Below are 12,042 nucleotides of genomic sequence, written 5' to 3'. Positions count from 1 at the left end.
GCGTGGAGCTGCTGCCACCACCTCCGTTTGAAGGAGGACAGAAGGGAGGCATGAAGGGCTGGTGGGCAGCCTGGCTGGGACCTGGAGCCAGGGAGGTTGGAGCCCGGGGCCACCTCTTCCCTGGGCTGTGAGGCAGGCTCATGGGGAGAGGGTCTAGAAGCGTGGGCTGGGGAGACGGGGCACACCTGAGCCGCCCCGCTGCAGGCCACAGCCTTCTCCGCCCGCAGGATCCGCTTCACGGCGCCCAGCTTCATAGCCTCCACCTGGGCATCCGTCAGGGGCTTCAGCACATCGCTCAGGCGGAAGATTTTCTTGCGCCCACCAGCGCCTGCCAGCCTACGTGAAAGAGTAGGGACAGGGACATGGTGACTCAAAACATCCTTTCTGGAGCCCAGGCAGGCCAACCCTAGGCCATTCAGAGACCCCCACCCCCACCCTACTGCCTTTCTAAGTCTCCCGTGACTCAGGCATGGCAGGGCGCAGGGTAATGTGGAAGAAGAGGGTGCCATTTTGTTTTTGTAAAGTGTGTCTCAGGGAACGCTCCTCTGAGGAGGCTATATGGGAGTGCAGATCTGAATGAAGCAAGAGGACGAGACGCACAGATATCTGAGATGAGCTTTCCAGGGAGAGAGGACAGGAAGTGCGAAGGACTTCCAGTGGGGACCTGCCTGGCTGTTCAAGAAGAACCAAGGGGCCGGTGTGACTGGAGGAGGGAACGAGGGGAATGGAGAGCTTGGAGGTCGGATCAGGCAGGCCCAGACAGGAGGTCTTGGTTGCCGGGGAGGATGGGCAGGGACTGGCTGGATTTTTTGGTCTGTAAGGGGGGTAATAATGAAGAGGAGGTTGGTAACAACCAGTAGCACTTACGACATGTTAGGGATTATGCTAAATACTTTATATCAAATTCATTTCCAACCTCAAGAGTTACCTAATTTAATGATCTATCACTGTGAACTCATTTAAGTCTCCCTTGATCCTCAGAGAAAGAAACCATCATCCCAACTTTAGACGTAAGTAAGGAAGGGGCCATTTTTACGTAAAAGAAAACAACAATTAAGGCTTGGTGGTTATGGCATTGACTCTGGAATCAGACAGACCCTCATCCAGCCCCACCTGTTTACCTGTCTTTGTCGGTCTGTCTCTTAACACACGCACACACACATGCATGCACACACCAAACACCAGGCCTTCAGTCCTGCACCTGAACCTACCAGGGGACTCACCGGGGCTGCGTGACAGGGATGATGGGCTCCGGCCTCCTCTTGGCCTGGGGCGCCTCCTCCTCCAGAGCAGACATGGAGCTCAGGGAGCCCACCACTGAGATGGCCTGGCCCTGGGCAGACAGGCGTCGCTTGATCAGGACACTCTCTGGCTTCACCACCTTCTCCTCCTTGGGCTCCTCCTTGCACTGTTTGGTCTGCTCCACACCTGAGGGGGGAGGTAGCAAATGGGCTCCAGGAACGTCACACCCCCCTGCTCCCATCCAGGGACCTCCGGTGTGCTGGGCTCTATTCTAAGCCTTGTACTCACAAAGCTCATTTAAATCTGCAAAACACCATTCTGAAACAGGCACACTTTTAATCCCCACTTTGCAGACAACCGACGCTCAAACTAGACATGCCATTTACTGCGGGTGGGGGTATGAAATGGCACAGCCACACTGGAACACTGATGAGCAGTTTCTTTCTTTTTTTTTTTTTTTTAATTTTTTTTTATTTATTTATTTGACAGAGAGAGAGACAGCCAGTGAGAGAGGGAACGCAAGCAGGGGGAGTGGGAGAGGAAGAAGCAGGCTCCCAGCAGAACAGGGAGCCCGATGCGGGGCTCGATCCCAGGACCCTGAGATCACGCCCTGAGCCGAAGGCAGACGCTTAACGACTGAGCCACTCAGGCGCCCCTGATGAGCAGTTTCTAATAGCACTGAACATACCCTAACCTATGACCCAACAACTCTACTCCTTGGTATATACTCAAGATAAACGAGGGCACGTGTATACTACAACACTTGTACATACCAACTACACTGAAAATAACCAAACAAAGAAAAACAAAAAAACCCAACCCCCCCAAACCCAAACAAACCCCAAAAAACACTGTACAGCTTCGTTCATAACGGTCAAAAATTGGACACAAGCCACAAGTCAATCAACAGGGGAGTGGATAAGCAAACAATGGCCTGTTCGCAAAAGGAAATACTACTGAGCAATACAAAGTAAGCCACTGGTTCACATAACATGGGTGCATCTCAAAAACTTATGATGAGCAAAAGAAGTCAGACTCTCTATGATCCCATTTATATGAAGTTCAGGACTAAAAAAAAATTAATCCGTGGAGACAGAAATTGGAGAAGCGATTCTCTCAGGAGGCGGGATGCTATCAGTGCTGACCGGGTAGGAGCAAGAAGGAATGTTCTGGAGTGGTGGAAATGTTCTACATCTCCATCTGGGTGGTGGCTACACGGGTGTGTTCACTTTGTGAAAATTCACTAAGATGTACAGTTAAGAGTTGTGTTTCTCTGTACATAATTTATATCTCACTAGTATTGTTAATGTAGGAAAACACCCGACTCAGAGAGCTTCAATAACTTGACCAAAGTCACACCACTATTGAGTGGCTAAGGAAGTCTGGTTCAACTGAGACCTCAAATCCAGGTCTATCGGATTCAAAGCCAGGACCTGAAAATATTAAGTATTCAGTGTATATACAGGACCTATAATTATTTACACCTAACATCTCATGTGAGTTTCATTTGTACCGCCGTGAGGAGAAGGAGAACCCAGCAGCCATAGTGCCAACCCCAGGCCCAGGTCTGCGGCGCAGGACACTCACCTGGCCCCAGTCCTGCAGCCGTCATCTGTGTGGCCATGAGCCGAGCCAGGTGCTTGATCTGGGCTTCAGTGCCTGCAGACTCCACTGGGGTGTAGATGGCTTGGAAGGAGGCGGGCATGGCCTCGGGCAGATACACCATGCTGATGAGGACCTGCAGGACGCCCGGGGAGAGGAGCCCTTTCTTACTGACTCAACAAGCCTCTGTTCCATGCCCGGACCAAGGCTGGGGACATGCTAGTGACTAAGACAGTCCTGGGCCTGCTCCTGTGGGGCTCAGACTCCCAGGGAAGTCAGAGAGAGAACGAGCAATGGTGCAGCGTGGTGCATGAGAGCGGGAAGTAAAGGGGGCCATGAGACGTGTCAGGAGGGCCGGGGGCAGCTCTGGCTCCCAGGGGAAGTGGCAGCTAGGCTAAGAACTGAGAGGACAGCCAGTTTCAGGCTGGCACAGGGGGACACGGCTGGCAGTGGGAACAGGGTATGGATTCCAGGCATAGGAGCAGCATGGGAGAAGGCTGAGCAGTAGCAGAACCCTGCCCAGAGACTGCCAGTTCAGTGAAGAGCATCGTATGAACCAGAAATGGACTTAAAAAAAGATCGGTATGCTAACAAGAGCTCATCCAGTTTTGTCAGGAATCGGTAGCAAAAGGTCATTTCCAACTCCCTACACACTTAGAGGTTTAAGTATATATCTGAAATAAGAAAATAATTAGAACAGAGAGAGAATGAAATCACTACAAATCAAAATGTGTGGGATGCAGCTAAAATGGTTCTTACACAGAAAATCAGACCCTTAAATGCTTACATTGGAAAAGACGGCTGAAAACTATTAAGCCAAGCATTTAACTTAAAACGCTGGGGTGAAATATTCTAAGAAAGCAGCAGGGAAGAATAAAGACAACAGAAATAAAACAGAAAAGGTTACAGAAGAGTATCAATGGAACTTCAGAGCCGGTTCTTTGAAATGACTGAAAACAAACAAATTGATGGTGAGATTATACAACAAAGAAAGGAGTTAAGGACCCAATACTGGGGACGAAAAAGCTGCACATTACTACACAGACAGCAGGTATTATAAAAATAAAAGAATCCTGTGAAGAACTTTGGGCCAATAATTCGAAAACAGCATGAAGAGGACAGACCGGGTACCACGAGTTAATGGAAGCATCACCAGCCAGGGTCTAAAACAAGCTGCACTCACATTTGGTCTGGAAGGAAACAGAGAGCCACGGCAGGGCTGGAGCAGGGGAGCTTCACACCCTGTACTGCTGGCTGCTGCAGGGGGAGTGGAAGCCAGAGCCAGGGAGCAGGCAGGTGGAGCCTGGGCCAGGCAGGGGCCAGGGGAGATGGAGAAGAGGGGAAGACTGGCAGGGAGGCAAAGAGCTTAACTCGCAGGTCTGTGGGCTGGGAACTGGGAGGCCAGCGTGCCAAGAACACAGAGCGTGCCAGGGCCTGCAGAGGGGCACAGGGAGGAATTCCACACATTTAGTTCTGACATAATCAGTCTGCGGTGCCTGTGGAACTCCCAAGGGGAGAACGATGCAAGAGGCAGATGCCTTTCCAGGCCCGGAGCTCACCAGAGAGATCCGAGCGGGACAGAAAACTCCTCCTTGCTACCCTGGTGACAAAAATTCCACTTCATTCACCCAACAACTAAGCCCCATGGAGCCTCTAGGCAGAGAAAAGGGAAGGCTGAGGGAGACTGATGTTGGGCATGGGAAGAGGCACTGTCCATGAGCACCCAGTGGAAAGGTCGGGGTGCTGCAAGAGCCTGAGGACTGAGTGAGATGCGCCCCCCCACCCCCCCTTCACACACCATCAACTCAAACCAGCAGTTCTTTCACTGTATCGCAGGCTATCTTTGATAATCTAAGGAAAACACTGGCCACCCCCCCCCCACCAATGCCAATCCCACACCACTTCGCCAACAAGTCATAGGGTTTGCTCTCCAGTTAATCTACCCTCCCTTCAAAGGGGGCGGGGGTGGGTTTGAATGGGGACTCATATCCAAAGAGGGACTGTTGGAGGGTGGTGACAAGGGATCTCCTAAAGGAGTCAAGATCAGAGAAAAGGTCCATCCAAGATTGAGAGGGCCCACTGTCCACACCCTCCCGACACCGAGAACAGAGAGGTGTGCTGGGACTAATGCCATCTGGAAGAGCTGAGCAGTGTAGAGTGAAGGTGGGAAAAGGACTAGAAACGCTTCCTCCCCGCCCTGTGGGAAACGGCCCGCATCCGTCCTCACCAGATTGGCCACATTGTCGGGTGTCAGCAAGGGCTGCAGGAACTCGGCTGTGATGTCTGTGTCTGACTGGCCTGAGATCTGGGCTGAGGCCTTTGAGGTTCCCGACGGGCCTGGCTCCAAGTCCTTGTCCTCATCGTCTTCCCCCAGGTTGGGCTCTGGGAGAGGTAAGGAGACAAGATGCTGGTGTCAGAGCGAGAAACAGGCCCTCTCCCCTCCCAGGGAACCCAGGAGGTCTCTGACTTCAGGCAGCCCTAGCAAGCAGCAGAATGCAGTGGGCGAAGACCTGGGCCGCAGCCCTGCTCTGCCATCAAAGCACCATGTGATCTTGCGGAACGACCTGCCTCTGTCTGTGTCCCGTTCTCCACATCTGAGAAGTGGGAATAAGCCACACCAGCCTGGCTGATCACACTAAACTCTCAAGAAAGTGAAAAGGTTAACTAAATTTCACTGAGCTTTACTGTTTAAAAACCTCTATCTTTGAGGGGCGCCTGGGTGGCTCAGTCGTTAAGCGTCTGCCTTCAGCTCAGGTCACGATCCCAGCCTCCTGGGATCGAGCCCCGTATAGGGCTCCCTGCTCGGCGGGGAGCCTGCTTCTCCCTCTACGACTCCCCCAGCTTGTGTTCCCTCTCTCGCTGTCAAATAAATAAATAAAATCTTTAAAAAACAAAAACAAAAAACCTCTATCTTTGAAATACTGCTCAACCTCACCAGCAATGGGGAAAATGTAAAGATAACCTAGTAAGATAGCCTTTTTTGCCTATACGATTGAAAAAAAATAAAAAGGCCAGTAGTGACAGTTGTAAGGGTGTAGACTGTGCAAACGTACACTGGTACGGCCTTTTGGAAGGGTAACTTGACCGTAGTGCTGACTTTTAAATGTGTGTACCTTTTTGACCCAACAAATTTACTTCTAGACATTGACCCTAAACACTTAACTCATATAAACACATACTGAAGGTACGATGTATGGAGAAAAAGCTTTACGTACAAAGATGTTCCCTGAAGCTGGAATGTTTAATGGGGTGATGATTTAAGTAGATTATGGCCAAAATATGATGCAATGTTATACGTTTGTTTTCTTTTTTAAAGTAGGCTCCATGCAGTGTGGGGCTTGAACTCACAACCCCACAATCAAGAGTCTCACGCTCTACTGACTAAGTCAGGTGCCCGCTGTTCAGTCTCTTTAAAAAGTTTGCAATGCATGTAACAGAAGGCTGACACCCTGCATTAACCCAGAGCAAGGGCACATACAAATCAGGTACAAAAGGCTGAACGGAACAGGCACTTCACAGACATGCAAATGGCTAATAAACGTAAAACGACGCACAGCCTGACTCCAGCCATGTGCAAGAAAGCAAATCTATAACGAGGATCCTGTTTATACCCAGAGGGTTTATGGAACACCCAGAGCTGGGAAGAGAGTGTAACAACACTCACACACCTCTGGGGGTGTGCACGGTGGTGCAGTTTCTTTGGAAAACGGACTGGCAACGGCTATCAAGAATGTCCATGCACCCAGTGGCAACGGGCGCAACCAGCGCTCAGATCTTGGTTTCTCAAACTACTCCCTGCTTAAAAGGAACCAGGCCTCCTTAGAGAAAAGGCTGATTCCAAGGCTAGGTTAAGGGAAAGTACAAGAGGAGTCCAGAACATCTTGTTGTGCCAGAAAATAAGAAATCCCCCAAAAAAACTTATGGGACATATCAAAGGGTCATAGGAGCCAGCTCAAAGGCTCCCCCGGTCTCAGTATGAGGCAACATGAGTCACAAAATGAGTACCAAGAGTAATGGATTACAGGCCAGAGAGTAAGAAAGAATCCACAAATGCAACCGATACTAAAGTGGGAGGAGAAAGCTCTTCCTGACAGAAAGCCAACTAAGAAATGCAGGAGGAAAGCTTCTCATCATCATCAGGGCAATAACAGATGTTAAAACCACCAGGCTGAAGTCTGAAGGGGAACAGGTGGCTTCACACAGTACGAGCATCTCCCTCAATTTAGTATCTACAATGGGGAAAAGTGCACCTGGGAGACACTATTGCAACCAAGTGATCAACGCTCCCATCACCAGTAAGGGGACAAATTGGTATCATGTGCCTCCTGACACCATGCAGAGGCGGTCAGGGCATCAAGTCTGCAGCGTTCCTGCTGCAAGTGCAGAACCTGGATGCAGTCAGGAGGCCAGAGCAGACGAGCCCAAACAGAGGGACGTTTTACCCAACAGCGGGCCTGGGCTCTTCCCAACGGCAAGGTCATGAAGCAGAGGAAGGCTGTGGAACGGATTAGGGAGGCTAAGGGGGCGCGACAACTGAAAGCAGCATGGGAGCCTCGTCAAGGGTATGCAGGAGCTTTCAGGACTATTCTTGCGACTTGTGTGCACGTCCCAAATTACTTCAAAATAAAAAGTTTGAGGAAATAGAACCGTAAAATCGGTGGGCAAAAAAACAGCTTTAAATGCACCAATCCCACTACTAGGAATCTGTCCTGTAATTGGACATGCACTCAAGACTCTCAGACTACAGCAATCTTAACACTTAAAAAAAAAAAAAAAAAAAAAAAGGGGGCGCCTGGGTGGCATAGCGGTTAAGCGTTTGCCTTCGGCTCAGGGCGTGATCCCAGCGTTATGGGATCGAGCCCCACATCGGGCTCCTCTGCTATGAGCCTGCTGCTTCCTCTCCCACTCCCCCTGCTTGTGTTCCCTCTCTCGCTGGCTGTCTCTATCTCTGTCAAATAAATAAATAAAAATTAAAAAAAAAAAAAAAGACACAAATGTCCATCAACAGGAGGACTGGTTAAAGTGATCTAGGCGCACTACAGACTATGACAGCACCACGGAGAGGATGCAGCTGATATCTGTGCGCGGATACGGAAGGAGCGCTAAGATGATTACTGAACATTTAAGGAATGGAAACTCTGCATGCTCAATTATGGAGGAAGGTAGTAGATCTCTATCTCATACCGTATATCAAAATGAGCTCCTTATTTTTAAAAATAATAATGAAAAAACCCAATTTGCTCATAAAGGGCGTGATCTTGGCGATCTGGGATCGAGCCCCACATCAGGCCCCTCCGCTATGAGCCTGCTTCTTCCTCTCCCACTCCCCCTGCTTGTGTTCCCTCTCTCGCTGGCTGTCTCTATCTCTGTCGAATAAAATAAAATAAAATCTTTAAAACAAACAAACAAACAAACAAAAAAACTGCGGGGTAAGGAAGGCCTCCATGTTTGACACTACTGACAAAATGATACAACCATCAAGAAATGACTTCAGGGGCACCTGGGTGGCTCAGTGGGTGAAGTGCCCAGCTCTTGGTTTTGACTCAGGTCGTGACCTCAGGGTCGTGAGATCAGGCCTTGCATCTGGCTCAGCACTTAGCAGGGAGTCTGCTTGAGGATTCTCTCTCTCTCCTCCTGCCCCTCCCCCCGTCCCACCCCGGGGCTCTCTCTCTATAATAAATAAATAAATAGGGGTGCCTGGGTGGCTCAGTTGGTTACGTGTCTGCCTTCAGCTCAGGTCATGATCCCAGGGTCTGGGGAATCAAGGCCTGCATCAAGTTCCCTGCTCAGTAGGGAGCCTGCTTCTCCCTCTGCCTGTCACCCCCCCTGCTTGTTCACGTGCTCTGTCTCTGACAAATAAATAAATAAACTCTTTAAAAAATAAAATAAAAATAAATAAATCTGTAAAAAAGGAAAAGAAAAGAAAGAAATTACTTCAGAAAGAAAATCCAATTATAAAGGAAAGAAAGGAAACGAGAACTCAGGGACTTCTGAAAGAAAACAGAAGTGTTAATACTTAGGGAGTGGTTACTTTGGGGGAGAGGAATAAGAGGGAGACTTCACATTCTGTTCCTTTCTGCTCAATTTAAGTAATTCATAGTTACTTCTATGTATACTACACACTTTAATAATTCCATTTTGATACCACCTGCTATACCCTATCTACACACTGTAATTTACAATATATTAACTACTGCACATCAAGCTCATAGTTTAATGTAGTAACTGAATATCGTAAACGCGGTCAGTCCCCGCCACCACCTCTGGCCAGGCCTGCTTGGCTCCTCAGCTCACCCAGCTTCATCTTCTTGAGCGTGGAATCCGCATCGTCACGGGGCCGCTTGCGGGCATCCTTGGCACTGGGCATGTTGCGGGCGATCTCCGCCTGAGGCGTGCCCAGGTCCACCAGCAGGGTGGTGATCTGCGCCTGGAACTCCAAGGAGGCCGGGTGCTTCAGGACACTCAGCAGGTGCAGCTTGAGGTTCTTGCGCACGCTGCTCACCTGAGATTTGGCCAGCGTCGGGGGCAGGTTGGCTGTGAGGAAAGAAGCAGGAGCTTTGTTCTGTGCGCACAGCCCACAGGGCCCTGCTCATCTCGCTGGCCAAGCCCCAGCTTGCGTGGTGGTCGCGGGCACTTCCTAGAAAAGTTCCTTTGCTCTCGGATCTACTGTGTAGCCTTCCCCCTGTACAAGCTGATGTTTAAAACCCTCAAAAGGTCTCCATGAGGATTAGTCAACGTTAGAACAAAGAGGAAGCTCACCCTTCCTTTGATTAAACATCAAGTCTCATCTCCCCCTCACCTCTGGTCTGGAAATTCCAGTGTGCCGCCCCTGGGGAAGGCTATCATCACCACCTTCACCTCCACAATGCCCCAACTGCACGGCCCCAACAGTGCGCCTCCCTGGTCCTGCCACCAGAATGACTGTCCAATGTCTAATAGTCACCTTGATGAACAAGCCTTCCCTGTTCCACAGAGAAAGAGGATGCCTGTAATTTTGCCTGCCCAGCATCCTTCCCTTCTTCCTCAGCCAACAATGCTCCCATTTTCCTTTGAGGGAACCACCCTGGCTCCATTCTCAGTCCAAGTGGGCAAGAGACTCGGGCCAGTCAGAACAGTGCAATCCCTTGGCCATTGTGATTGGTTCAGAGGTAAGCTACCAATGTCTTCTCAGCCAATCAGGAACAATGGGCATCAGCCTTTGGACTTTGGCTGGAATGACGGGGAAGGAAACACTCTGTCCCCCGGGGTTGCCAAGTGGACAGAATGGAAGCCTGGAGTTATCGGGGGCCATCTTTGCTACCCCAAGGAAAGAGACACAGAACAGAACAAAGCCAACAAGGAGAAAATAAGAGCCAAGAAATGGAGACACATCCACGATCTGTTCATATTCACACCTCAAGCCCGGACATTTCAGTTTTCACACATGCATGAAAGCAGAGAAAAGACTAACAAATCACCAGGTAGCCATCAACACTTTCCTTCCTGCTTTCTTTTTTTGTTGTTAAGGTGCAGGGGGAGGCTGCAATATCTTAAAGTATTTCGCAGACCTCATGTCATTTCATCTGCACATACCTTAATATTAAAGCCAGCTTTGAACCAGGCTTCTGTCACATGCAACCAAAAGATTCCTGCTTAATCTAGAGAATGCTTCCTGTGTTCAGACCTACTAGATTGATGAATCCCTCAGGGACCCGCTACCTAGCTCACATTTTCTCAGGACAGAGCAGACTGGTCAGTGGAGAGCGGGAGGGGAGGGGACCAACCTACCATGCAGGGTTTCGTAGGCCTGGATCACCTCTGACATGAACATGGGCCTCTGGCGGGCGATGTTGGCAAGGGAGCCCAGCGCCGTGGTCAGATTGATGGAGGAGATGGCGGGGTGTACCATGAACTTGAGCAGCTGCTCCAAGGCCGCCTTGCCTTCTTCCCACAGCATATCTAATGAGGAAGAGAAGAGTACCAGTTAGTAGGGGCCTTTCTGCCTGGCCTCTGGAGAGAGCAGCCCTTGGGGCCAAAAGGAGAAAGACTCTTACACATGATGGCTCGGAAGGGCTGAAAAAAACAGAAAATTTAGTGGTTGAGGAGCCCTACGAGACAGACTATTAATGAGTATAAAAATTCAGGGGCACCTGGCTGGCTCAGTCGGTAGAACATATGACTTTTAACCTCAGAGTCATGAGTTCAAGCCCCACACTGGGTGTAGAGCTTGCTTAAGAAAAAAAAAAAAGAAATATAAAAATTTAGAGATGATGCTCAAAGCATGGGATTCCAACAGTGAAAGACTAGAAGTGATTTTAAATATCCAACTATAGGAATCCAACGATATGAGCAATGTTGAGGTAAAACTTTAAATATATAGATATGTGTACGTACACATAGACCAAGCACTCAAAGTCCTTTGTACCACCACTCTCCTTGATCTGGTCCCCAAACAACTTGGTGGATATCTTCCTTGACACTTTCTATTCAAAAACATACTGGAGGGGCGCCTAGGTGCTTTAGTTGGTTAAGCATCTGCCTTCGGTTCAGGTCAAGATCCCAAGGTCCTGGGATCCAGTCCCGCATCTGGCTCCTTGCTCAGCGGGGAGCCTGCTTCTCTCTCTGCCTGCCACTCCCTCTGCTTGTGCTCTATCTCTCTGTAACAAATAAATAAATAAAATCTTTATTAAAAAAAACAAAAGGGGCACCTGGGTGGCACAGCGGTTAAGCCTCTGCCTTCAGCTCAGGGCAGGATCCCGGCGTTATGGGATCAAACCCCACATCAGGCTCCTCTGCTGTGAGCCTGCTTCTTCCTCTCCCACTCTCACTTGTGTTCCCTCTCTCGCTGGCTGTCTCTCTGTCAAATAAATAAATAAAATCTTAAAAAAAAAAAAAAGCCAACAACTGCGGGATCTATGTATATACATACATACATACATACACACACATATATGTGTGTGTGTACATGTATATATGTGTGTACACACACATACACACACGCACGCACATTTATATATAAAATGTCCATTCCTGGGGTGCCTGGGTAGCACAGTCGTTAAGCGTCTGCCTTCGGCTCAGGGCGTGATCCCAGCGATCTGGGATCGAGCCCCACATTGGGCTCTTCCACTGGGAGCCTGTTTCTTCCTCTCCCACTCCCCCTGCCTGTGTTCCCTCTCTCTCTGGCTGCCTCTCTGTCAAATAAATAAATAAAATCTTAAA

The 12,042-nt window shown here is 49.5% G+C and overlaps 1 protein-coding gene across 1 annotated transcript in view; it reads right to left on the bottom strand.

Moving 5' to 3' along the window:
• Nucleotides 1-12,042, bottom strand: part of SYMPK (symplekin) — a 36,237-nt gene that overhangs the window by 14,126 nt on the left and 10,069 nt on the right. Inside the window, exons 8-13 of the mRNA XM_002928501.4 lie at nt 10,612-10,782; nt 9,139-9,378; nt 5,072-5,226; nt 2,830-2,980; nt 1,224-1,428; nt 186-336 (exon numbers count right to left, since the gene is read on the bottom strand). Of these exons, the coding sequence (XP_002928547.2) occupies nt 186-336; nt 1,224-1,428; nt 2,830-2,980; nt 5,072-5,226; nt 9,139-9,378; nt 10,612-10,782 (1,073 nt within the window). The remainder of the gene's footprint in view (nt 1-185; nt 337-1,223; nt 1,429-2,829; nt 2,981-5,071; nt 5,227-9,138; nt 9,379-10,611; nt 10,783-12,042) is intronic.

The sequence above is a fragment of the Ailuropoda melanoleuca genome, chromosome 12, assembly GCF_002007445.2.
Source record: "Ailuropoda melanoleuca isolate Jingjing chromosome 12, ASM200744v2, whole genome shotgun sequence".
In the NCBI taxonomy this organism is placed as follows: Eukaryota; Metazoa; Chordata; class Mammalia; order Carnivora; family Ursidae; genus Ailuropoda; species Ailuropoda melanoleuca.
The sequence above is the reverse complement of the archived record's forward strand: the minus strand, read 5'-3'. Positions and strand labels throughout refer to the sequence as shown.